The 25,097-nt window shown below is 32.8% G+C and overlaps 1 protein-coding gene across 2 annotated transcripts; it reads left to right on the top strand.

Moving 5' to 3' along the window:
• Positions 1-7,431: 7,431 nt before the first annotated feature.
• Positions 7,432-13,905, top strand: LOC139869961 (uncharacterized). 2 transcript variants are annotated; one of them, XM_071857823.1, is made up of 5 exons: positions 7,432-7,604; positions 7,719-7,857; positions 12,680-12,718; positions 12,978-13,140; positions 13,345-13,905. In XM_071857823.1, exons 2-5 carry the CDS (start codon positions 7,846-7,848, stop codon positions 13,527-13,529), a joined length of 399 nt encoding a protein of 132 aa, XP_071713924.1. In that variant the 5' UTR covers positions 7,432-7,604; positions 7,719-7,845; the 3' UTR covers positions 13,530-13,905. The 2 variants fall into 2 exon arrangements, with proteins under 2 accessions (XP_071713924.1, XP_071713918.1); XM_071857817.1 differs by lacking the exon at positions 7,432-7,604 and having other exon boundaries at positions 7,615-7,857.
• The last annotated feature ends 11,192 nt before the right edge of the window (positions 13,906-25,097 follow it).

Genomic DNA, 25,097 nt, shown 5'->3' with positions numbered 1-25,097 from the left:
TGTAAATAAGTCATGAATGATTACTCATATTTTTGTAATTTTATGAGATATTTCATGCTAGTTGCCAAATGATGGTTCCCACATGTGTTAGGTGACTCACATGGGCTGCTAAGAGCTAATCATTGGAGTGTATATACCAATAGTACATACATCTAAAAGCTGTGTATTGTACGAGTACGAATACGGGTGTATACGAGTAGAATTGTTGGTGAAACTGAACGAGGATGTAATTGTAAGCATTTTTGTTAAGTAGAAGTATTTTGATAAGTGTATTGAAGTCTTTCAAAAGTGTATAAATACATATTAAAACACTACATGTATATACATTTTAACTGAGTCGTTAAGTCATCGTTAGTCGTTACATGTAAGTGTTGTTTTGAAACCTTTAGGTTAACGATCTTGTTAAATGTTGTTAACCCAATGTTTATAATATCAAATGAGATTTTAAATTATTATATTATCATGATATTATCATGTATGAATATCTCTTAATATGATATATATACATTAAATATCTTTACAACGATAATCGTTACATATATGTCTCGTTTAAAAATCATTAAGTTAGTAGTCTTGTTTTTACATATGTAGTTCATTGTTAATATACTTAATGATATGTTTACTTATCATAGTATCATGTTAACTATATATATATCCATATATATGTCATCATATAGTTTTTACAAGTTTTAACGTTCGTGAATCACCGGTCAACTTGGGTGGTCAATTGTCTATATGAAACATATTTTAATTAATCAAGTCTTAACAAGTTTGATTGCTTAACATGTTGGAAACATTTAATCATGTAAATATCAATCTCAATTAATATATATAAACATGGAAAAGTTTGGGTCACTACACAATTACTCATCCAGACATTAATGCGCCAGATTATGAAATCAAAGAACAAATTCTACACATGGTGACTAATCAATGCCAATTTAGTGGTGCGCCGAAGGAAGATCCAAATGAACATTTACGTACCTTTAATAGGATCTGCACACTATTTAAAATCCGAGAAGTGGAGGATGAACAGATATATCTCATGTTATTTCCCTGGACTTTAAAGGGAGAAGCCAAAGATTGGTTGGAATCGTTACCTGAAGTGGCGATTGATACATGGGATGTTTTAGTAGAAAAATTTCTTAAACAATTTTTTCCTGCATCTAAAGCCGTAAGACTTCAAGCAGAAATTGTTACGTTTACACAGAAGCCGAATGAAACTCTATATGAGGCATGGACAAGATTTGGAAAGTTGTTAAGAGGAAATTGTTACGACGGCGTATATCCAATTTTACGGTGTTTTTCGTGTTTTTCGGTTTTAAATCATTAAGTTAGCATATCATATAGATATAGAACATGTGTTAAGTTGATTTTAAAAGTCAAGTTAGAAGGATTAACTTTTGTTTGCGAACAAGTTAGAATTAACTAAACTATGTTCTAGTGATTACGAGTTTAAACTTCGAATAAGATAGTTTTATATATATGAATCGAATGATGTTATGAAAATCATTACTACCACAAGTTTAGTAGGTAAACTACTGGAAGTGACAAGAAATGATCTAGCTTCAAAGGATCTTGGATGGCTTGAAAGTTCTTAAAGTAGGATCATGACACAAAAACAAGTTCAAGTAAGATTTTTACTCGAATTAAGATAGTTTATATTTATAGAAATTGAATCAAAGTTTGAATATGAATATTACCTTGAATAAGAAAGATAACCTACTATAAATAACAAAGGTTTCTTGATCTTAGATGATTACTTGGAATGGATTAGAAAGCTTGGAAGTAAACTAGTAAACTTGAAAGGATTTTCGAAGTGTTCTTGAAGTGTTCTTCCTAAGATGATTATAGCTTGATTCTTGAAGTAATTTTTGATGAAGATGATGATTAGCTACTAGAAAAATTCTTTCATAAGTGTGTGTGTGTGTTGAGAGAGAATTAGAAAGAGAATTGGAAGTGAAATGGAGTGAATGATGAGTGGTAAGTGGTGAGTGGTGAGTGGGGTTAAAAGGAGTTCTAGTTAGTTGACTAGTTTATGGTAAAAGTTAAAATTGATTAGTCATGCATGACATAATCAAGAGTGGAATCCCATGCTAGTTCCTATTGGTATATACCCATAGTAAGTACGTCTAGAAGCTGTGTATAATACGGGTATGAATATGACTAGAATTCTTGATGAAAAAAGAATGGGAATGTAGCTGTAACCATTTTCGTTAAGTATGAGTGTTTTGATATATGTCTTGAAGTCTTCCAAAAGTATATTAATACATCTAAATACACTATATGTATATATATTTTAACTGAGTCGTTAAGTCATCGTTAGTTTTACATGTGAGTGTTGTTTTGAAACCTTTAAGTTAACAATCTCATTTAATGTTGTTAACCCATTGTTTATTATATCTAATGAGATGTTAAATTATTATATTATCATGATATTATGATATATTAATATATCTTAATATGATATATATACATTTAAATGTCGTTACAACGATAATCGTTACATATATGTCTCGTTTCGAAATCCTTAAGTTAGTAGTCTTGTTTTTATGTATATAGCTCATTGTTAATATACTTAATGATATGTTAACTTATCATAATACCATGTTAACTATATATATATATATATATATATATATATATATATATATATATATATATATATATATATATATATATATATATATATATATATATATATATATATATATATCCATATATATGACATCATATAGTTTTTACAAGTTTTAACGTTCGTGAATCACCGGTCAACTTGGGTGGTCAATTGTCTATATGAAACCTATTTCAATTAATCAAGTCTTAACAAGTTTGATTACTTAACATGTTGGAAACACTTAATCATGTAAATAACAATTTCATTTAATATATATAAACATGGAAAAGTTCGGGTCACTACATCATCTAAATCATTTCAAGGAAGCAAACATAAAAACAAATTGTACTTTTATGATCCTTGCATCATCCTCTTCAATTTGGTACCAATTTCACTACTTGGGGTATAGTTTCTAAAAACTCTATATTTCTCTAAATTTGATTTATGAACTTGAAATGGTGTTAGTTAGTGTCTATGGCTCACTAGGTTGTTGTGTATGTAATTTGTTTACTCGATTTGTTATTTTAAATGACTAACATGAACACTTGAAATGGATGTGTTTAATCTTGAGTTTTGGAAGATTAAATGTTGTTATTATGTTAAAGTTCATGTGTTAATCGTGTTACTAGCATCATTAGCTTCGTTTTGGTATGTAGGTTGATTTGGAAAAACTTCATTAACTTAAATGTTGAATTCATGATTTTTGGTTAGAGTTTGATAGATTTTAAAACAAACTTTTGATGCACTAAATGCTTTGAAATATTGTTGGAAAGTGTTTAATTGCAATGTATGTTTAATTACCTTCGAAACGGCATATCGTATGTGTAAATTGGATTCCCGAATCATCTTATGCATTTTAAGAACTTGAAACTTTGATAATAAAATTTTAACGATCATTCGACGAGAATTTTGTTATTGTAAATGATGATTTTATTGATAAAATGTGTTTAGTTGTATTCCCCATTAAATCACCTTTCCAACGATGTATGGTATGCGTTTTAGGTGTTTACGGTTCGTTAGTTATGATAAACTGAAGTTTGGTTCGAGACTTGTGAATTTTCAGCATTTTCCACTGAAGTCAGATAGGGATGCGGCGCATCACCTCTGGATGCGGCGCATATGCAGACTGATGCGGCGCATCACTTGCAGATGCAGCGCATCTGAAGCCTGCTGTCCAAATTTTTTTTTATTATTTTTCGTTTAATTCCCGCTATGCTATACATGTCCGATTAACATGAAACTTGGCCAACATACTTATATATGCTTATCTTTCATAGAAAAATTGTTGGATACCCGACCTGAACCCGTTGACTTTGACTTTGACCAAGTTTGACTTTTAGTCAAACTTAACCAAACACTTATGCAATCGTTCTAGCGTGCTTTTATACTTATATCTTGCATGAAACTTGACAACTTGATTCACATGCTATATAATCGAGTCGTAACGAGCCATAGGACTAATTGAACACATTTCGCTCGACCTTGTGTCGTAACCGGTTAATTGATACAACTTACTTGTTTAGGTCAAGACTAAGCAACTTTCATGCACACTTTTGCTTTGTGAAGTACATTTATACTCGTGCACCCGAGGTGAGATTATAGTTCCATCTTTCAACAACTTTTATACTTTTAAATCATGGAATGAGAAACATATAAAGTTTTATACTACATACTTTATACTTTGAACACAAGTACGAAAACAAACATTCCACAGCGAGTTAGAACAAAAAGCCTCAATTCAATTATCATTAGTTACACTTGCAGGGTGTAAACGTGAACTTATATTATGTGATCACATGGGCTTGACGAGCCTCATTCGGACGGTTCGCTACCGTTAGCAGATGAAATATATTTTCGGGTATAGTGTATGTTCTAACACTACGTAACAGGGTACAAAACAGTTAAGTCTTGATAATTGGGTGCTCGCGAACATACTTTTGGAATGCAAACGATTTGGATAATCAACTATACAAAATCTTGTGGTTCAAAAACAACGTTTACAAATACACCTATGATTTCACCAACGTTTTTCGTTGACAGTTTTCTATATGTTTCTCAGGTTCATACTTGGCTACTTGATACATGCTTCCGCACACTTTGATTTCTTGCTTGGGGTCAAGCATACATGCATACGCTAGTGATAGCACCTTTGTATTCAAACTTTAAGCATACATACTTACGCTATTTATAGCAACCGTGATTTTTAACTTATTATGTCGCAAGTTATTTCAATTATACTTCATTGCTTTTGCAAACTTAAACTCGTTGTCGAACTGTTTGGTAAACTAAACTTTGTAAGTCATACACGTTTCAAATGAATGCGACATAATTTTGGTCAAACGCGTCTCATTTAGGGACTATGACCAAGTAACGGGACCTAAGTTAACGGCGCCGTCAATGACGATTTTGTCGGATCGTTACACACTCCAAGGGATGTAATGGGTGAAGTGTTGACGTGTTAAGACACCGCCCTGGGTGAAGTATCGACGTGTTAAGGTGCCACCCGTGGGGTTAGTGTACGACGTGTTAAGTACTCTAACGGTTGTTGTGAACACCGATGAGAAATTCAAGTACCATTCCTTTGTACTATTGGTTAACAATAGTTGTGTGTTGTAATGTAGCATATTATATTGTTCAAGTTATATGCTATTGTTATGCTAGCTTGTGTGGTCGAAGGTTTAGCATTCTACTTGTGATGGTATGATTATTTATATTGCTAGCATGTATGCGGTAAATGCGTAAGTGATTGCAAGTAAGTAGGTTGTATATGTAATCGTGTAATTATTGCACTCACTAAGCGTTAGCTTACCCCTCTCGTTGTTTATCTTTTTAGATGCAGGTGCGGAGAAAGGGAAGGGGATTGTTGGGCACTAGTTTCCCTTGTGGGATGCTTGTTAAAGCTTTTCGAAGTCGGCCTAGCGTTTTGGGTAGTTTAGCCCTAAACCTTGCTCAAGTGTTGTTTGGATTGAAACTATCATTTTTAACGGGTCGAACTTGTATTACATTTGTTTAAGGGCCTTCGTGCCTTCTATGTAAACATTAAACTAGTGATATTGTTTTAATGGGTTGAATGGAACGTTTTACGTCATGTAACCGTTTAATTGGGCGCTAATGGCTTATTAATTAAAAAAAATTGTCGTGTCGAATACGGGTTGGGTTGTTTCACAACGGACCGTCACCAGACCACAACTGGCCCAACAACGGACCACCGGACCACCAACGGGCAACTGAACCACCATTGGACCACTTCCAGACTACCACTCGAACACTACCAGACAACAGCCAAACCACTGGATCACCCGACCACGACCTGACCACCACTTGAGCGCCACCGGATCACTAGACTATCATTAGACACACAGACCACCACCGGACTAACAGACCATCACTTGACCACCACCGGACCACTAGAGTGCAACTGGACCACTGGAGCACCACCAGGTCTAAAATATGTCATTTCCATATAATAATCTAATATTTTGCATTGATATATAAGTGTTTTTAGTGGATGCATAATCCTGTTATTGAGATACATATGTTCAAATTTGTATACTTTGATTTTAAGCTAGAAAATTTTACCCGATCCGCGTATGTAATTACATTTTTTCAATAAATACATGCCCATCACGGGCATGGGGACGAGCACCCGCGAGTTACGAATTTGTATACTGTAAAATTTTTCAAAAATGGTTTCTAATTTCAAATAAACGGGATAGGTGGTTTCATTTCATAATAGGAATATTCATTCGTATTTTGATAATTTCATTTCATAATAGGAATATTTTTATAAAAACTTAACATCCAACAAATACTCGATAACCCGCTTAATTCAACGGATATGAATATGGATGGATGAATTATATTTAAATTGATATGGACATGGATTTTAAAAATGAAATAAATATGGATATGGATATAGGCACACCCGATCCATATCCGATTTTTTTTAAAGGCAAACTCACACACATTTAACACGAATATTTACAATAATCCACGAAATATGTCCACGACAGGACTTGAACCTTCAACCTCTTGGTTAAAAGGGTCACCACGATACCGCCAGACTAATGGTGCTTTGGTCCCGATCCATTGACATCTCTAATTATTAATTATTAGATGACACTACAAAGTTACGGTTAAAAATTATTTTTTCTCAAAAATTTCACAGTATAACTTCAATTTAATGTCTAAAGTTGTAATCCCTTGCATCCATTAATTTGCTTGAAATCTAAGAGCCAATGAGAGCGCGACATGTGGCGCGAAAATCACATGTAATTAAAAAAAAATCAAATTTTTTTCGAAAAAAACATTTTTTCGATTTTTTTTAACAATCACATGTGATTCTGCATGTCAATCACATGTGAGTATATATGTCAAATTCAATCACATGTGATTGTGCAGGTATATCACATGTGATTGCAAAAAAAGAATTTGAAAAAAAATTGAAAAAAATAAAATTTCGAAATAAATTTGTTTTTTCAAAAAATCTTTTTATACTCTTTTTTTTCAATCACATGTGATTTTCGCCTGCATGACTCTCTCATTGGTCCCTTAAATTTCAACTTAATTTAAGGATTTAAATGAATATTCCTTTTAATATCTAATGTATATCTATATATATTGGTGTCCCCAATTCCCTTCAAAATTAACGAAAAGGTTAGCGAGGCAAATTGCCTCCATTTTTTCCCCAAATTTCCGGTACCATCAACTGTTCCCCCTCTTTTTAAAATTCCTAAATTATTATGTAAAATTACACTGATAAAATCAAAGGTTACATTAACATGGCAAAGTATCACCCTTTGGATTCAAAATTAACATCCAATCCAAGCCGTTGAAAAAAGGTTACGTGAGTGCTGGAATCAAAACGTCACGGACATACGAAAATTACATTGCTATCCCTTTTCCTATAATCAATCTTTATTCAATAAAATTGCCTACCAAATGTTTTTCAGCGAACCTTCAAGGAAATTAATCAAGACATTAATCGGTAAACCTCTACATGTTCAAGATATCGCCTTTCATTCTCTCACTGCTAACATAACGACGAACACATGCTTATGCTTCTGTATGACGATTTTTATACTATTAAACTTCTGATTAGGATGGGTGAAATCAGATAACCTAAATTGGTCTCGTGCCCTAACTCCCTTGATCCAACCTTCGACGTGGAATAAATTAAACGTACAGATGATGATTATCAACGGGGGACGATTTCATATCCTTTACTCATGGTTATCAAGACAACAACAACAACAACAACAGTACCCAATACCACTTGAGTGGTGTATGGGGGAGGTGAGATGTAGACAATCCTTCCCTTATCCGAGAATAAAAACAAGTCATTTCTCCACCCAGAAAAGTAGAGAAAGTCATCCCTCTCTTTATTCGGCGGATAAAGAGATTGCTTCCGAGTGGACCTCCGGCCTTTTTTTATTTATTTATAAAAATAGTAAAAAAAAAAAAAAAAAAAAAAAAAAAAATATATATATATATATATATATATATATATATATATATATATATATATATATATATATATATATATATATATATTGAGACGCCATGAAAATGATAGGATCAAAATTTCATGGGTTTAAAAGTCTCCCTGAAAATCAATTTAGGCTCTAAGCGGCTAAAAAATAAAAATACTAATACTAGTACTAGTGTTAGTAAAAAATAGTTAAAAGCAATAGTAATAATATTAATACCACAAATAATATTAACACACCCATAATACAATAATAGTAATAATAATAATAATAATAATAATAATAATAATAATAATAATAATAATAATAATAATAATAATAATAATAATAATAATAAAAATAATAATAATAAAAGTAATAGTAGTAGTCGTAATAGTACCAGTACTAGTAATACCAAGAGTATTATAGTAGTAGTAACAATAATAAAAATAATACTAATAGTAATAGTAATAATAATAATAATAATAGTAATAATAATAATAATAATAATAATAATAATAATAAAAATAATAGTAATAATAAAAATAATAATAATAAAAATAGTAATAATAATAAAAACTAACAATAATAATATAGAGATAATAATAATAATAAATAAAGTAATAATAATAATAAAAAAGTAATAAAAAGCAAAAAAAAGCAAAAGTAAGAAACCTAATGAGAAATACTATTAAAAATAAAAAAATAACATAAAAGGACGTAACCCTACTCGACTATTCTAATTCTAGCCCTCCACGCACCCCTATCAGAAGTCATGTCCTCAGTCAGCGAAAGCTCCCTCATGTCGAGCCTAAGTCTATCCATCCACCTACGTGTAGGTCTACCCCTTCTCCTTACGCCATCGACCGTGAGTGCCTCGACTCTCCTTACCGGGGCAATACGAGGTCGCCTCATCACATGCCCAAACCATCGAAGCCGTTCTTCCCTTAGCTTGTCGATGATGCTACAGACTCCAAGGTTTTCCCTAAACACACCATTTAGGATCCTATCTAACATGGTTTTACCACACGTCCACCTAAGCATCCTCATTTCTGCTACTTCCATCCTTCTCTCTTGGGCCTTCGTCATTGGCCAACATTCTGATCCGTACAACATGGCAGGTCTAATAGCTACTTTAAAGAATTTCCCTTTTAATTTGAGTGGGATCTTCTTGTCGCACAAGACCCCTTTCGCCGCTCTCCACTTCAACCAACCTACCTTAATACGATGAGTCACGTCTTCGTCTATCCTCCCCGATTTGTGGAGGACCGAACCTAGATATCTAAACGACTCTTGTGGGTGCAAGATCTGGTCCCCAATGTTGATAATCCCTCCACCATTTAGTTCATCCTCACTCCTACTGAATTCGCACCTAAGATATTCTGTCTTTTGTCTGCTGATCCGTAACCCATTTTGTTCTAAGGCCTCCCTCCATTGTTCTAGTCTTCTGTTAAGCTCCTCATTTGATTCTGATACAAGCACGATATCATCAGCAAAAATCAGACACCAAGGGATGTTCTCTTGTATTCCTCGAGACAGCTCGTCTAGAATCAAAGCGAAAAGGAAAGGACTAAGGGTCGATCCCTGGTGCAAGCCTACTTCTATCGGGAAATACTCTGTGTTTCCCACAGGCGTCCTGACACAGGACTTCGCCCCATCATACATATCCATAATAGCTCTAATATATCTACTTGGGATACCCCTAACATTAAGTGTCTTCCAAATCAGCTTTCGCGGTACGCTATCATAGGCCTTTTCTAAGTCTAAGAAGACCATCTCTAGGCCCTTTTGTTTCTCCCTATACTTCTCCATAACGCTTCTTAGAATATGAATTGCCTCCATCGAAGAGCGCCCTGGCATGAAACCAAATTGGTTTTCTTTAAATAGTGCATGTCAGAACCTACCTTGACGCTAAAATTTATACTATGAACATACCAATTGCAAAACGATTTTATATTTTTCATACCGTTTATATTTTCCAAAATTAAAAATAGCTACGAAAATTTTGGTATTCGTGAAAATACCTAACTTAATGTGTTTATCTTATACTTTGCAAAGCATAATTGGATTCTGGTATTGGCAACTTATTTTTAAATTTGAGTGTCTTTAGTTTATTGTACCTCATTTGTTAATTGTATATGTTGTTGTTGTTGTTGTTGTTGTTGTTGTTGTTGTTGTTGTTGTTGTTGTTGTTTCTCTTTAATCGTACATGTCATTGTATTCATACGGAAATAGAGAGCTGCACAAGTCATCCCCATTTGGGTCTCCATTGTATCTGAGTGATTTAAACATCTTATTTTTCAATGAAATAAGCTCATGTATTTTTTTTTTGTCTGTCATTAAATAATATTTGGTTGAAATCCTTCAATGATGATGATGCTTAACCCACAACTGTGCCAAATTTGGTGGTTGAAACATTAGTTGAAACGTCGTTAGATAAGTTTTAAGAACTATGATGTGAAAACCGTTATGGTAGTGTGGCAATTGTTAAGGTATGTTTTGTTTTTAAGTTTGATAGCATATGTTGCTGAGTTGTTTACAAACGATTATTATATAATATATTTGGTACTAAATCTATAGCTTTTAGTTTAGGCAATATACTGTGTTTATAAGATTGTAAGGCCACTCCCTATCGTAACTAAACTATTCATCCTCTTAACCTTCCACATCAGCGCCACATCAACACAAATATCTTATAACTAACTCATAACTAAACACTCCCTATCATGGCTAAAACAATACCCCTCTTAATATACAACGTACAAGCAATAAAGCATCAAGTCCAATAATAAAAAGCCACCGGGACCCACAATTCCTATAACTAACTAAACACATCCGTTAAATCCATGGTGAGTGCGGGTAACTAATGCGGGTAACTAAGCCGTGCCTATGGTTCATTACGGGTAATGAGCGGGTAATGACGGATAACTAACCCATAGGGAGTGGTCTAAGAATAGTGTCTGATGATAGATTCAACAAATTTGGATGCAAACCTTGTGAAATTTTTAGGCCCCAAGAGTATGTAATGTACAAAGCAAAAAGGAAAATAAGTGCAATAAAATCAGATGTTTTATGGATTTAGTTTGCAACTATACTAATTTGGCACTAAGCTTATCGTTTATGGAATCCAACAATTCAGCAAATAAAAGGTATTCTAATTATTGAGAAGATTTTGTGAATCATTGATCCGTTGAGGGATGAGTTAATTCATTCTTGCTTTTTCCTTTCTTCATTTTTGCTTTAAACCGATACTTCAGTAAAAGTGTGCACCGTGTTTGCAAAATTACCGACAACCATGGTTGCCAAAAGTAGCCCACATGTAACAACCTGCAAAAACCAACTTGACCGGTTGTTTTTTTTTTCATTATCACAAAACAAAAACCTGAAAGTAAGACAGCCTGATACAGGTAACTGAGTTTTTATCAGTCAAAATGGGTCAGCTCGGTTGACCCGTTAAACGTTTTCTCAAGATGGCTTATCACTTTTATATAATAACTAATGAGTCAGAAATGATCACAAATATTATATATATATATATATACACACACACACACGCACGCACCGTGCGCGCACACACACACACCCACGCACGCACACACGCCCATGCACGAACGCGCGCACACACACACACACACACACACATATATATATACACTAGGTTTTAGAGCCCATGCATTGCACGGGTGGATAAAAAACCGTGCAAAATAATTTGAGTTTATCAAACATTATTGTAAATTATTATTGTGAGGTAGATAAAATAGTCTAAATAACATATGGTATAATATCATAACTTGACAGATATATGACCTTTCTAATAATAAAGCCTTTTTCAGAACTGAGAAGCATGTGTAAGTTCATGACTTCTAAAAACGTTGCATGGACAAGCAAGTATTTCAAGACCTGTAACATAATTAGCGACAGATCACACTTACATAAGCAGTTGCAAACCCTCAATAGAAGTGTAGAGTTGGTGATAATGGGGATGGATCGAGAGACAATCGTACCACGATTTAAACCCAGAAACTTTCTTGATTGAATGTTACAGGTTTCATAGATTGGAGATTTGTCTTCATCCAAGTTGAAGAAGACGTCATGCTAGAAGAAAATAATCGGTGTTCGGCTGGAAACAATTGAAAAACCCTAAATTTTGCCCGCTTTTCATTCGGCTGGATATAAAGTCTTGAATTAACGTGAAGACGTTGAAAAGAATACCAGACGATCTTAGGAGAAAGAAAGCCCTAATTTTTGTTTAAGATATAATCGACCCGTATACTTTTCTCCTTTTTATATGTATATGTATATGTAATATGTATATATGTATGTATATGTTATATGTATAATTATAATTAATAATTAATTCAAATTAATCAGAAAATTACACATAATCAAAAACCTTTTTGTTTTATATATATATGTATATATGTATGTGTGTGTGTGTATATATATATATATATATATATATATATATATATATATATATATATATATAATCGTGGTTTACAAGTAAATGGGTCAGCATTGACACCTTTAAGAATTGTGATGTTTCTTACCTGCCATTCAAATACAACACTAACTACTGCAGTTTGTTTTAAAGGTATGTGAAAACCGTTATGGAAGTGCGACAATTGATAAGGTATGTTTTGTTTTTATGTTTGATAGCATATGTTGCTGAGTTGTTTACAAACGATTATTACTATATTATATTTTGGTACTAAATCTATCATTTTCGTTTAAGCTTTCTTTTGTTTTTATAAGGCTGTGATTGTTAAGAATAGTGTCTGATGATAGATCTTAATTTAATATGAATTTTGATAAATGATGCGTTTACATCACTTTTTTAACACGAGTATATATTTTTGACCGATGTTTTTATATTGGACATTATACTACAGGTTAAAATGGATCCAAGGAATACGGATACGGATCCTGACAGTTTGAAAAATTTGAAACCCTACTGTTTACTAAAGAAGATATCAAACAACGACAGGGAGGCTACTTTTATCTTTAACATTATAATGGAGTTGGAACTTCTCGAGTCGAACTTGGTTCGGACAGGTACTCTGGAAAATTAGTTTCTTTGTATTTTGTTTTCATTAATTATCATGATAAGAAACTTTTCTTTATTTCATTAGTATTGAACTGATTTATAATTTGTGTATGTAAACAATGGTTATCTCCATCTCATCTCGAGGATTTTTTTTTTTTGAAAAGCCATCTCGAGGTTGATTACCTAACTTTCTGTTTTTTAACTATGTGTAGTATCTCCAGTATATATGAAGAAACTTCTTTTTTATAAGTATATGGAGGAGATGGATTTTGCTCACTCTCCAAGGCATAGCAAACTGAATAAAATGATATGTTTGGTTATCTCTCAATCTCAAAAAATTAATACAATGGTCCAATGCTATGTTCGTCGTATCAATATGGGGCTGATATTATTTTAGAAACACATGTTAAAAAGCCAGTTATCGTGTACTACCTTCTTGAAAGACATGTTAATGTACCTTTGATGATTGCTGCTCTTTGATACTACGAAGATAGAAGGGGATGCCAATGAATGAGATCCGGATGATAATAATGTAGCCTTTTATGTTCTTTACATTTATTAAAACGCAACGTTCTCAAATTTAAATTGTTCATCGATATCCCATAATGGATTCCATCGATATCCCATGATGGATATCGGTTGCTGGAAGATTATCCGATTTAGCGTTCAAGGTTTTTATTTATTCTGGTATTTCCTTCAAGTTGTCTATGTTTTTTTGTTACTTTTGAAATTGAATCCTTTTGAATTCTATTGAATAAAAATTCATTCAACAATTATGTTATTTACTCTGACTGCAATTGTTTGGCCGTTTGTGATGATGTATAATTGTTGTAATATCTCGTCTATACAAGTGTCCAATAAAGTGACTAATGATGTATGCTTATAAAAACAACTGACCAATGAAATGAATACACAAGTTTGACATTATGTTGAATTCTCTCATCAGTTTTACTACTATAAAGTAAATAAACAGTTTACCTGCACTTGTTATTTTAACAAAAGTTTGACAATTGTTTTTGTAGCCATACACCAATATTGTATGTATGCAGCACTGTAACACATGCTTTTTACACTAGTTGTAATCAAGCAACACATGCTTGAACCAACTAACTTATAACTTGATGATTAGGTTAAAAGGATCCTTTATTACACCGTCCTATTTTTTGTACACTTGGCTAAAAATGAAAACTATAAATTTTATGACCAAAATAAAGGATCCTATTAATAAAGTTAATTAATGGCCATGATAACCTAATTATATCATTAAAAAGACCCTTTATTAAACCGTCATATTGTTTATTCACTTGGCTAAAAATGAAAGCTATAAATTTTACGACTAAAGTAAAGGGTCCTATTATTAAAGTTAATTAATGGCCATGATAACGTAATTATATCATTATAAGGATCCCATTATCAAACTGTCCTATTAATATATTGAATTCATGGCCATGATAATCGGATGATATGAGTTATAGGACCCGTATATTAAACCGTCACATTAATTCCATTTGTCTGTACACTTGGTTAATAACGCAAGTTATAATTGTACGACCAAATTTAAGGGTCCTGATATTAGAGTTAATTAATGGCCAGAACAACGTAATGATATAAGTAATAGGATCCATATATCAAACGGTCCTATTATATAATGAATTCATGGCTATGATGATACATTTATATGAGTTATAGGACCCTTTTATTAAACCGTCCTATTAATTCCAATTCTTAGGACCCTTGGTTAAAATTTACAATTAAACTAGCGTGAATAATAGCGATGAAGATACGATGATTCGTTATTTTTTAGGCTATCTGACGAAGGGTACTATCAGGTGGTGTTTAGGACCCTTTTTTTTGGGGGTCCCAGAAAAAGGGTCCCGAAAGGTCATTTTTGTTGTAGTGTCTATTGATATCATGTGGCTACAATGTGGCTAGCAAGTGACAAAGGGAGACATGGGGTCCAATATATAGCCACACATATTGGACCCACATTACATGGCTAGGAAACATAATCTGGCTCATTTCAGGGTTTCAACAATATCCAATTGTTAGTCCCAAATCTAGCTAAGGTCGATCAGTTTTGTTAGTGTAAGTGGGTTTAGATGTTAAGAACAAGTAGTATGATGATAAGGTTGAGAGAATATGTGTGAAAGATGATACTTGTAATATAACTCAACTAGTGATAAAATGGGTGGGAGGTTGCTTTATATACTAGCAATCTCATTTAGTTACAAGGGTGGTAATTAAACATAATTACCATGGTAAACTAGCTAGTTAACTATTACATAGTTACTATTACATTAATACTAACTAAAACCACATGCCACATATAATAGACAATATTCATTGTCAACAATCTTCCCATTGGCATGGGGTTTTCAAAATAGTGTTGATTGTCAACAGTCTTTCCTTTGTCAACAGTCTTCTCCTTGATTGTCAACCATTAGTCCTTTGCATGGGGTTTTCAACAGATGTAACCCTCCCTTGATCATTCTCTTGCGATTTCTTGCGCAACCTTCTTCTGGGCGTTGATTTCGGTTTGAAGCTATGAAGCCTTTGATGCTATCAGCTTTGAACACGAACTTGCACATAGGATGAACTGATCTGGGAGTGTTATGATTGATCTGTTTTATCTTCTTCTTTAGTTCTGGGGATGAGGTCTTGATATTTGACTTTCGACCATCTTTATGCAATGCTGAGAAGGTCTTGAAAGTAGCTTAATATGATCTTGTGTAAACCTCTTTTGTTCCCCCTCAAATATTGAGTCGCTTTTTTCATGATCGTGATTGGTTTGTTTTTGATTCGTGTGTTATTCTCTCCGCATGATGAATATGGTGTACCGTGTTCATCATGAGTAGCACGAATATGGCATCCCGTGTTCATCTCAAAATAGCGGAGAGAGAATATATGTTTACCGCCAGAGAGGGAATGTGTACCTGCTAAGAAGAAACAAAGAGGTTAAGGTAAAAGTTTGATCCTCAGGGAAAGCAGGATCTTCAGAAACCGTTTTTGGTTTTGTAAAAATCAAGCTAGTTGTTATACTAGAAAGGTTTAAATCAGGCATCCTAGTTGTTACACTAGACAAGTTTTCTGAAACCAAAACTGTAGTGACCCGAACTTTTCCATGTTTATATATATTAAATGAAATTGTTATTTACATGATTAAGTGTTTCCAACATGTTAAGCAATCAAACTTGTTAAGACTTGATTAATTTAAATAGGTTTCATATAGACAATTGACCACCCAAGTTGACCGGTGATTCACGAACGTTAAAACTTGTAAAAACTATATGATGACATATATATGATTATATATATAGTTAACATGATATTATGATAAGTAAGTATCTCATTAGGTATTTTTACAATGAGTTATATACATAAAAATGAGACTATTGAATTTAAGAAACTCGAAAACGATATATATAACGATTATCGTTATATCAACGTCTTACTAAGTACATATGAATCATATTAAGATATTGATACACTTGGTTAATCATGTTAAATGATAAGTAAATATATCATTAAGTGTATTAACAATGAACTACATATGTAAAAATAAGACTACTAACTTAATGATTTCGAAACGAGACATATATGTAACGATTATCGTTGTAACGACATTTAACTGTATATATATCATACTAAGATATATTATATATCATAATATCATGATAATGTAACAATTTAACATCTCTTTAGATATAATAAGCATTGGGTTAACAACATTTAACATGATCGTTAACTTAAATGTTTCAAATCAACATTTACATGTAACGACTAACGATGACTTAACGACTCAGTTAAAATGTATATACATGTAGTGTTTTAATATGTATTCATACACTTTTGAAAGACTTCAAGACACTTATCAAAATACTTCTACTTAACAAAAATGCTTACAATTACAACCTCGTTCAGTTTCATCAACAATTCTACTCGTATGCACCCGTATTCGTACTCGTACAATAAACAACTTTTAGATGTATGTACTATTAGTATATACACTCCAATGATCAGCTCTTAGCAGCCCATGTGAGTCACCTAACACATGTGGGAACCATCATTTTGCAACTAGCATGAAATATCTCATAAAATTACAAAAATATGAGTAATCATTCATGACTTATTTACATGAAAACAAAATTACATATCCTTTATATCTAATCCATATACCAACGACCAAAAACACCTACAAACACTTTCATTCTTCAATTTTCTTCATCTAATTGATCTCTCTCAAGTTCCATCTTCAAGTTCTAAGTGTTCTTCATAAATTCTACAAGTTCTAGTTTCATAAAATCAAGAATACTTCCAAGTTTACTAGCTCACTTCCAATATTGTAAAGTGATCATCCAACCTCAAGAAATCCTGTTGTTTACAGTAAGATATCATTCTAAATCAAGGTAATTCTCATATACAAACTTTGATTCAATTCCTATAACTATAACTATCTTAATTCGAGTGATAATCTTACTTGAACTTGTTTTCGTGTCATGATTCTACTTCAAGAACTTTCAAGCCATCCAAGATCCTTTGAAGCTAGATCATTTCTTGTCACTTCCAGTAGGTTTACCTACTAAACTTGAGGTAGTAATGATGTTCATAACATCATTCGATTCATACATATAAAACTATCTTATTCGAAGATTTGAACATGTAATCACTAGAACATAGTTTAGTTAATTTTAAACTTGTTCGCAAACAAAAGTTAATCCTTCTAACTTAACTTTTAAAATTAACTAAACACATGTGCTATATCTATATGATATGCTAACTTAATGATTTAAAACCAGAAAACAAGAAAATCACCATAAAACCGGATATACGCCGTCGTAGTAACACCGCGGGCTGTTTTGGGTTAGTTAATTAAAAACTATGATAAACTTGATTTAAAAGTTGTTCTTATGGGAAAATGATTTTTCTTATGAACATGAACCTATATCCAAAAATCATGGTTAAACTCAAAGTGGAAGTATGTTTTCCAAAATGGTCATCTAGACATCGTTCTTTCGACTGAAATGACTCCCTTTACAAAAATGACTTGTAACTTATTTTTCTGACTATAAACCTATACTTTTTATGTTTAGATTCATAAAATAGAATTCTATGTGAAACCATAGAAATTTGATTCACTCAAATCGGATTTAAAACGAAGAAGTTATGGGTAAAACAAGATTGGATATTTTTTGATTGTTGTAGCTACGGGAAATATTGTAACAATTCTATACAAATCATATCCTAGCTAACTTATATTTTATTATACATGTATTCTAATGTAATCTTAGGATATCATAGACACGTATGCAAATGTTTTGACATATCATATCGACCCATGTATATATATTATTTGAAACAACCATAGACACTCTATATGCAGTAATGTTGGAGTTAGCTATACAGGGTTGAGGTTGATTCCAAAAACATATATACTTTGAGTTGTGATCTAGACTGAGACGTGTATACACTGGGTCGTGGATTGATTCAAGATAATATATATTGATTTATTTCTGTACATCTAATTGTGGACAACTAGTTGTAGGTTACTAATGAGGACAGCTGACTTAATAAATTTAAAACAGTAAAATGTATTAAAAATGTTGTAAATATATTTTGAACATACTTTGATATATATGTACATATTTGTTATAGGTTCGTGAATCGATCAGTGGCAAAGTCTTACTTCCCGACGAAGTAAAAATCTGTGAAAGTGAGTTATAGTCTGTAGTGACCCGAACTTTTCCATGTTTATATATATTAATTGAGATTGATATTTACATGATTAAATGTTTCCAACATGTTAAGCAATCAAACTTGTTAAGACTTGATTAATTGAAATATGTTTCATATAGACAATTGACCACCCAAGTTGATCGGTGATTCACGAACGTTAAAACTTTTAAAAACTATACGATGACATATATATGGTTATATATATAGTTAACATGTTTTTATTATATGAATGTATCTCATTAGATATTTTAACAATGAGTTATATACATAAAAATGAGACTATTAATTTAAGAAACTCGAAAACGATATATATAACGATTATCGTTATAACAACGTCTTACTAGGTACATATGAATCATATTAAGATATTGATACACTTGGTTAATTATGTTAAATGATAAGTAAATATATTATTAAGTGTATTAACAATGAAATACATATGTAAAAATAAGACTACTAACTTAATGATTTCGAAACGAGACATATATGTAACGATTATCGTTGTAACGACATTTAACTGTATATACATCATACTAAGATATATTATATATCATAATATCATGATAATATAATAATTTAACATCTCATTTGTTATAATAAACAATGGGTTAACAACATTCAACAAGATCGTTAACCTAAAAGTTTCAAAACAACATTTACCTGTAACGACTAACGATGACTTAACGACTCAGTTAAAATGTATATACATGTAGTGTTTTAATATTTATTCATACACTTTTGAAAGACTTCAAGACACTTATCAAAATACTTCTACTTAACAAAAATGCTTACAATTACATCCTCGTTCAGTTTCATCAACAATTCTACTCGTATGCACCCGTATTCGTACTCGTACAATACACAGCTTTTAGATGTATGTACTATTGGTATATACACTCCAATGATCAGCTCTTAGCAGCCCATGTGAGTCACCTAACACATGTGGGAACCATCATTTGGCAACTAGCATGAAATATCTCATAAAATTACAAAAATATGAGTAATCATTCATGACTTATTTACATGAAAACAAAATTACATATCCTTTATATCTAATCCATACACCAACGACCAAAAACACCTACAAACACTTTTATTCTTCAATTTTCTTCATCTAATTGATCTCTCTCAAGTTCTATCTTCAAGTTCTAAGTGTTCTTCATAAATTCCAAAAGTTCTAGTTTCATAAAATCAAGAATACTTTCAAGTTTGCTAGCTCACTTCCAATCTTGTAAGGTGATCATCCAACCTCAAGAAATCTTTGTTTCTTACAGTAGGTTATCATTCTAATACAAGGTAATAATCATATTCAAACTTTGGTTCAATTTCTATAACTATAACAATCTTATTTCAAGTGATGATCTTACTTGAACTTGTTTTCGTGTCATGATTCTGCTTCAAGAACTTCGAGCCATCCAAGGATCCATTGAAGCTAGATCCATTTTTCTCTTTTCCAGTAGGTTTATCCAAGGAAATTAAGGTAGTAATGATGTTCATAACATCATTCGATTCATACATATAAAGCTATCTTATTCGAAAGTTTAAACTTGTAATCACTAGAACATAGTTTAGTTAATTCTAAACTTGTTCGCAAACAAAAGTTAATCCTTCTAACTTGACTTTTAAAATCAACTAAACACATGTTCTATATCTATATGATATGCTAACTTAATGATTTAAAACCTGGAAACACGAAAAACACCGTAAAACCGGATTTACGCCGTCGTAGTAACACCGCGGGCTGTTTTGGGTTAGTTAATTAAAAACTATGATAAACTTTGATTTAAAAGTTGTTATTCTGAGAAAATGATTTTTATTATGAACATGAAACTATATCCAAAAATTATGGTTAAACTCAAAGTGGAAGTATGTTTTCTAAAATGGTCATCTAGACGTCGTTCTTTCGACTGAAATGACTACCTTTACAAAAACGACTTGTAACTTATTTTTCCGACTATAAACCTATACTTTTTCTGTTTAGATTCATAAAATAGAGTTCAATATGAAACCATATCAATTTGATTCACTCAAAACGGATTTAAAATGAAGAAGTTATGGGTAAAACAAGATTGGATAATTTTTCTCATTTTAGCTACGTGAAAATTGGTAACAAATATATTCCAACCATAACTTAATCAACTTGTATTGTATATTATGTAATCTTGAGATACCATAGACACGTATACAATGTTTCGACCTATCATGTCGACACATCTATATATATTTCGGAACAACCATAGACACTCTATATGTGAATGTTGGAGTTAGCTATACAGGGTTGAGGTTGATTCCAAAATATGTATAGTTTGAGTTGTGATCAATACTGAGATACGTATACACTGGGTCGTGGATTGATTCAAGATAATATTTATCGATTTATTTCTGTACATCTAACTGTGGACAACTAGTTGTAGGTTACTAACGAGGACAGCTGACTTAATAAACTTAAAACATCAAAATATATTAAAAGTGTTGTAAATATATTTTGAACATACTTTGATATATATGTATATATTGTTATAGGTTCGTGAATCAACCAGTGGCCAAGTCTTACTTCCCGACGAAGTAAAAATCTGTGAAAGTGAGTTATAGTCCCACTTTTAAAATCTAATATTTTTGGGATGAGAATACATGCAGGTTTTATAAATGATTTACAAAATAGACACAAGTACGTGAAACTACATTCTATGGTTGAATTATCGAAATCGAATATGCCCCTTTTTATTAAGTCTGGTAATCTAAGAATTAGGGAACAGACACCCTAATTGACGCGAATCCTAAAGATAGATCTATTGGGCCTAACAAACCCCATCCAAAGTACCGGATGCTTTAGTACTTCGAAATTTATATCATATCCGAAGGGTGTCCCGGAATGATGGGGATATTCTTATATATGCATCTTGTTATTGTCGGTTACCAGGTGTTCACCATATGAATGATTTTTATCTCTATGTATGGGATGTGTATTGAAATATGAAATCTTGTGGTCTATTGTTACGATTTGATATATATAGGTTAAACCTATAACTCACCAACATTTTTGTTGACGTTTTAAGCATGTTTATTCTCAGGTGATTATTAAGAGCTTCCGCTGTCGCATACTTAAATAAGGACAAGATTTGGAGTCCATGCTTGTATGATATTGTGTAAAAACTGCATTCAAGAAACTTATTTTGTTGTAACATATTTGTATTGTAAACCATTATGTAATGGTCGTGTGTAAACAGGATATTTTAGATTATCATTATTTGATAATCTACGTAAAGCTTTTTAAACCTTTATTGATGAAATAAAGGTTATGGTTTGTTTAAAAATGAATGCAGTCTTTGAAAAACGTCTCATATAGAGGTCAAAACCTCGCAACGAAATCAATTAATATGGAACGTTTTTAATCAATAAGAACGGGACATTTCAGTTGGTATCCGAGCGTTGGTCTTAGAGAACCAGAATATTTGCATTAGTGTGTCTTATCGAGTTTGTTAGGATGCATTAGTGAGTCTGGACTTCGACCGTGTTTTCTTTAAAAATGATTGCTTAACATTTTTGTTGGAAACTATATATTTTTAACATATGAATATTATGTGATATATTAATCTCTTAACGTGTTTGATATTATGTGATAGATGTCTACCTCTAGAACAAGTCCCATTGACTCACCTAATAATAATGAAGAGTCAAATGTAAATTGGAATGATTTGTGGACTGATTCACAAGTTCCCGAAGAGGAACCGGAAGAAGAGTCGGAACCGGAAGAAGAATCGGAACCGGAAGAAGAATCGGAACCGGATGAAGAAATAGAACCGGTGGGGGAAATAATAAAACGGTTAAGTAAAAGAAAATCCTCAACCAACCGACCAAAGTTAATTATGGTCAATGGTGTTTCCGCCAAGGAAGCAAAATATTGGGAGGATTACCAATTCTCCGATGAATCGGATTCCGACGAGAATTCCGATGATGTTATAGAAATTACCCCAACTGAATTTAAAAAGGCAAAAGAAAATAATAAGGGAAAGGGCATAAAAATAGAGAAATCTAATTCCAACCCCGATGAACTTTATATGTATCGTCAACCCCCGAAGTCCTTAAGTTGTAACAATGACCCGGGAACCTCTAAACCACCAGGTTTTTCTAAACCAATGTGGACAACGACGGCTCGTATTAGGGGAACATCATATATCCCTAGAAACTTGGCAAAACGAACCAAAACCGAAGAAGAAGAAACGAGCGAGTCGGAATAAGATAGTTGTATTCGTGTGGTGTAATATATGTAATATAGTGTTCTTATGCTTTATGATATATGTAAAAATTGCTTGTATTAATAAGTATTTTTTTTATGAATCTAACTCTTGTCTATTTTACAGTTTAAAAACACAAAATGGATAGACAACCCAATATTTTAAGAGACCTACCCGGAGACATGATTGATGAAATCTTGTCTAGAGTCGGCCAGAATTCTTCGGCACAACTATTTAAGGCGAGATCAGTTTGTAAGACATTAGAAGAATGTTCCAAGAATGTCTTGGTTTATAAGAGACTTTCGTTTGAAAGATGGGGGATATCACATTGGGAAACCCATAAGTTACGATGTGTTTACTTTGACGCATATATTGCGGGGAACCCAAATGCTATTTTACGCAACGGGTTAAGAAATTATTTTGACTCAATATATCCGAATATTGGACTTCGTGATTTAGAAAAAGTGGCTAACATGCAACATAAAGAAGCATGTTATGCTTACGGATTAGTAATGTTCGCTTCTCACCAAAGTGAGAACAAGAACATCGGGCTACAACTATTAAACAAAACGTTTCCACAAGTGACGGAGTCGGTAATTGGGGTAAGAAATGAGGTTTTTAGATTGTTACGGGACTGTTGGACATTACGTAACCCTCGTCCCTTTGATGACGTTACAACACGCTGTCTTATCAACGGCCATAACGGTTATGTTGCACAAGACCAAGGATGGGAAGTAGTCCTAGTAAAACCAGAATGCATGACTTGTTTCTGGACGTATGAATTACGTGTCTTTATTGCCTTTGCTGAACGACTTGTGTACTAGCTAGAATTGTCTTCACAACTATCTTGTATCAAAGTTATTGTGTGCTATATTTCATGCTTTATGTAAAATAAGCGGTATTGTAAGTTTGTAAAATATTGTATAAAAGTTTGAACGCGAAATATTATTATAATCAGTTTTTCATATAGAATTGTAGTAGTTGAATTGTATATTAGCTACTAAGTATGAACTTAACGGGTAGGTACTACCCGAATTTAAACTTATAAAACGCTAATATGAAGAAAAAGCTTTTATAAATGAGTTCATATTATGCTACGAAATACTATTAACTACTCTTAATATTCTGTATGATTAACTTGTTCCATTTAACTATTTTGAAGGAAATGGCACCGACTACTCGACACACCGTGAATATGAATGAAGAGGAATTCCGTACTTTTCTAGCTTCAAACATAGCCGCAGTACAGGCTGCGCTACATACCAACAATAACCTTGGATCTAGCAGTACAGGAAATCGTGTAGGATGCACCTACAAAGAATTCACTGCCTGCAAACCTTTGGAATTTGATGGAACCGAAGGACCGATCGGATTGAAACGGTGGACCGAGAAGGTTGAATCGGTGTTTGCCATAAGTAAGTGTACTGAAGAGGACAAAGTGAAGTACGCTACGCATACCTTCACAGGTTCTGCGTTAACATGGTGGAATACCTATCTAGAGCAAGTGGGACAAGATGATGCGTACGCACTACCGTGGTCAGCATTCAAGCACTTGATGAATGAGAAGTACCGTCCCAGAACCGAGGTCAATAAGCTCAAGACAGAACTTAGAGGGTTACGAACCCAAGGATTTGATATTACCACGTACGAAAGACGATTCACAGAATTGTGCTTATTGTGTCCGGGAGCATTCGAAGATGAGGAAGAGAAGATCGACGCGTTTGTGAAAGGATTACCGGAAAGAATCCAAGAATATATAAGTTCACACGAGCCCGCCTCCATACAACAGGCATGTAGAATGGCTCACAAACTAGTGAACCAGATTGAAGAAAGAATTAAAGAACAGACTGCTGAAGAGGCCAATGTGAAGCAAGTCAAAAGAAAGTGGGAGGAAAACGGTGATAAGAATCACCAATACAACAACAACAGCAATTACAACAATAATCGCAACAATTATCCCAACAATCGCAACATCAACCGCAACTACAACAAACGGC

Source organism: Rutidosis leptorrhynchoides, chromosome 1 (genome assembly GCF_046630445.1).
Source record: "Rutidosis leptorrhynchoides isolate AG116_Rl617_1_P2 chromosome 1, CSIRO_AGI_Rlap_v1, whole genome shotgun sequence".
NCBI classification, from domain to species: Eukaryota; Viridiplantae; Streptophyta; class Magnoliopsida; order Asterales; family Asteraceae; genus Rutidosis; species Rutidosis leptorrhynchoides.
The sequence above is the reverse complement of the archived record's forward strand: the minus strand, read 5'-3'. Positions and strand labels throughout refer to the sequence as shown.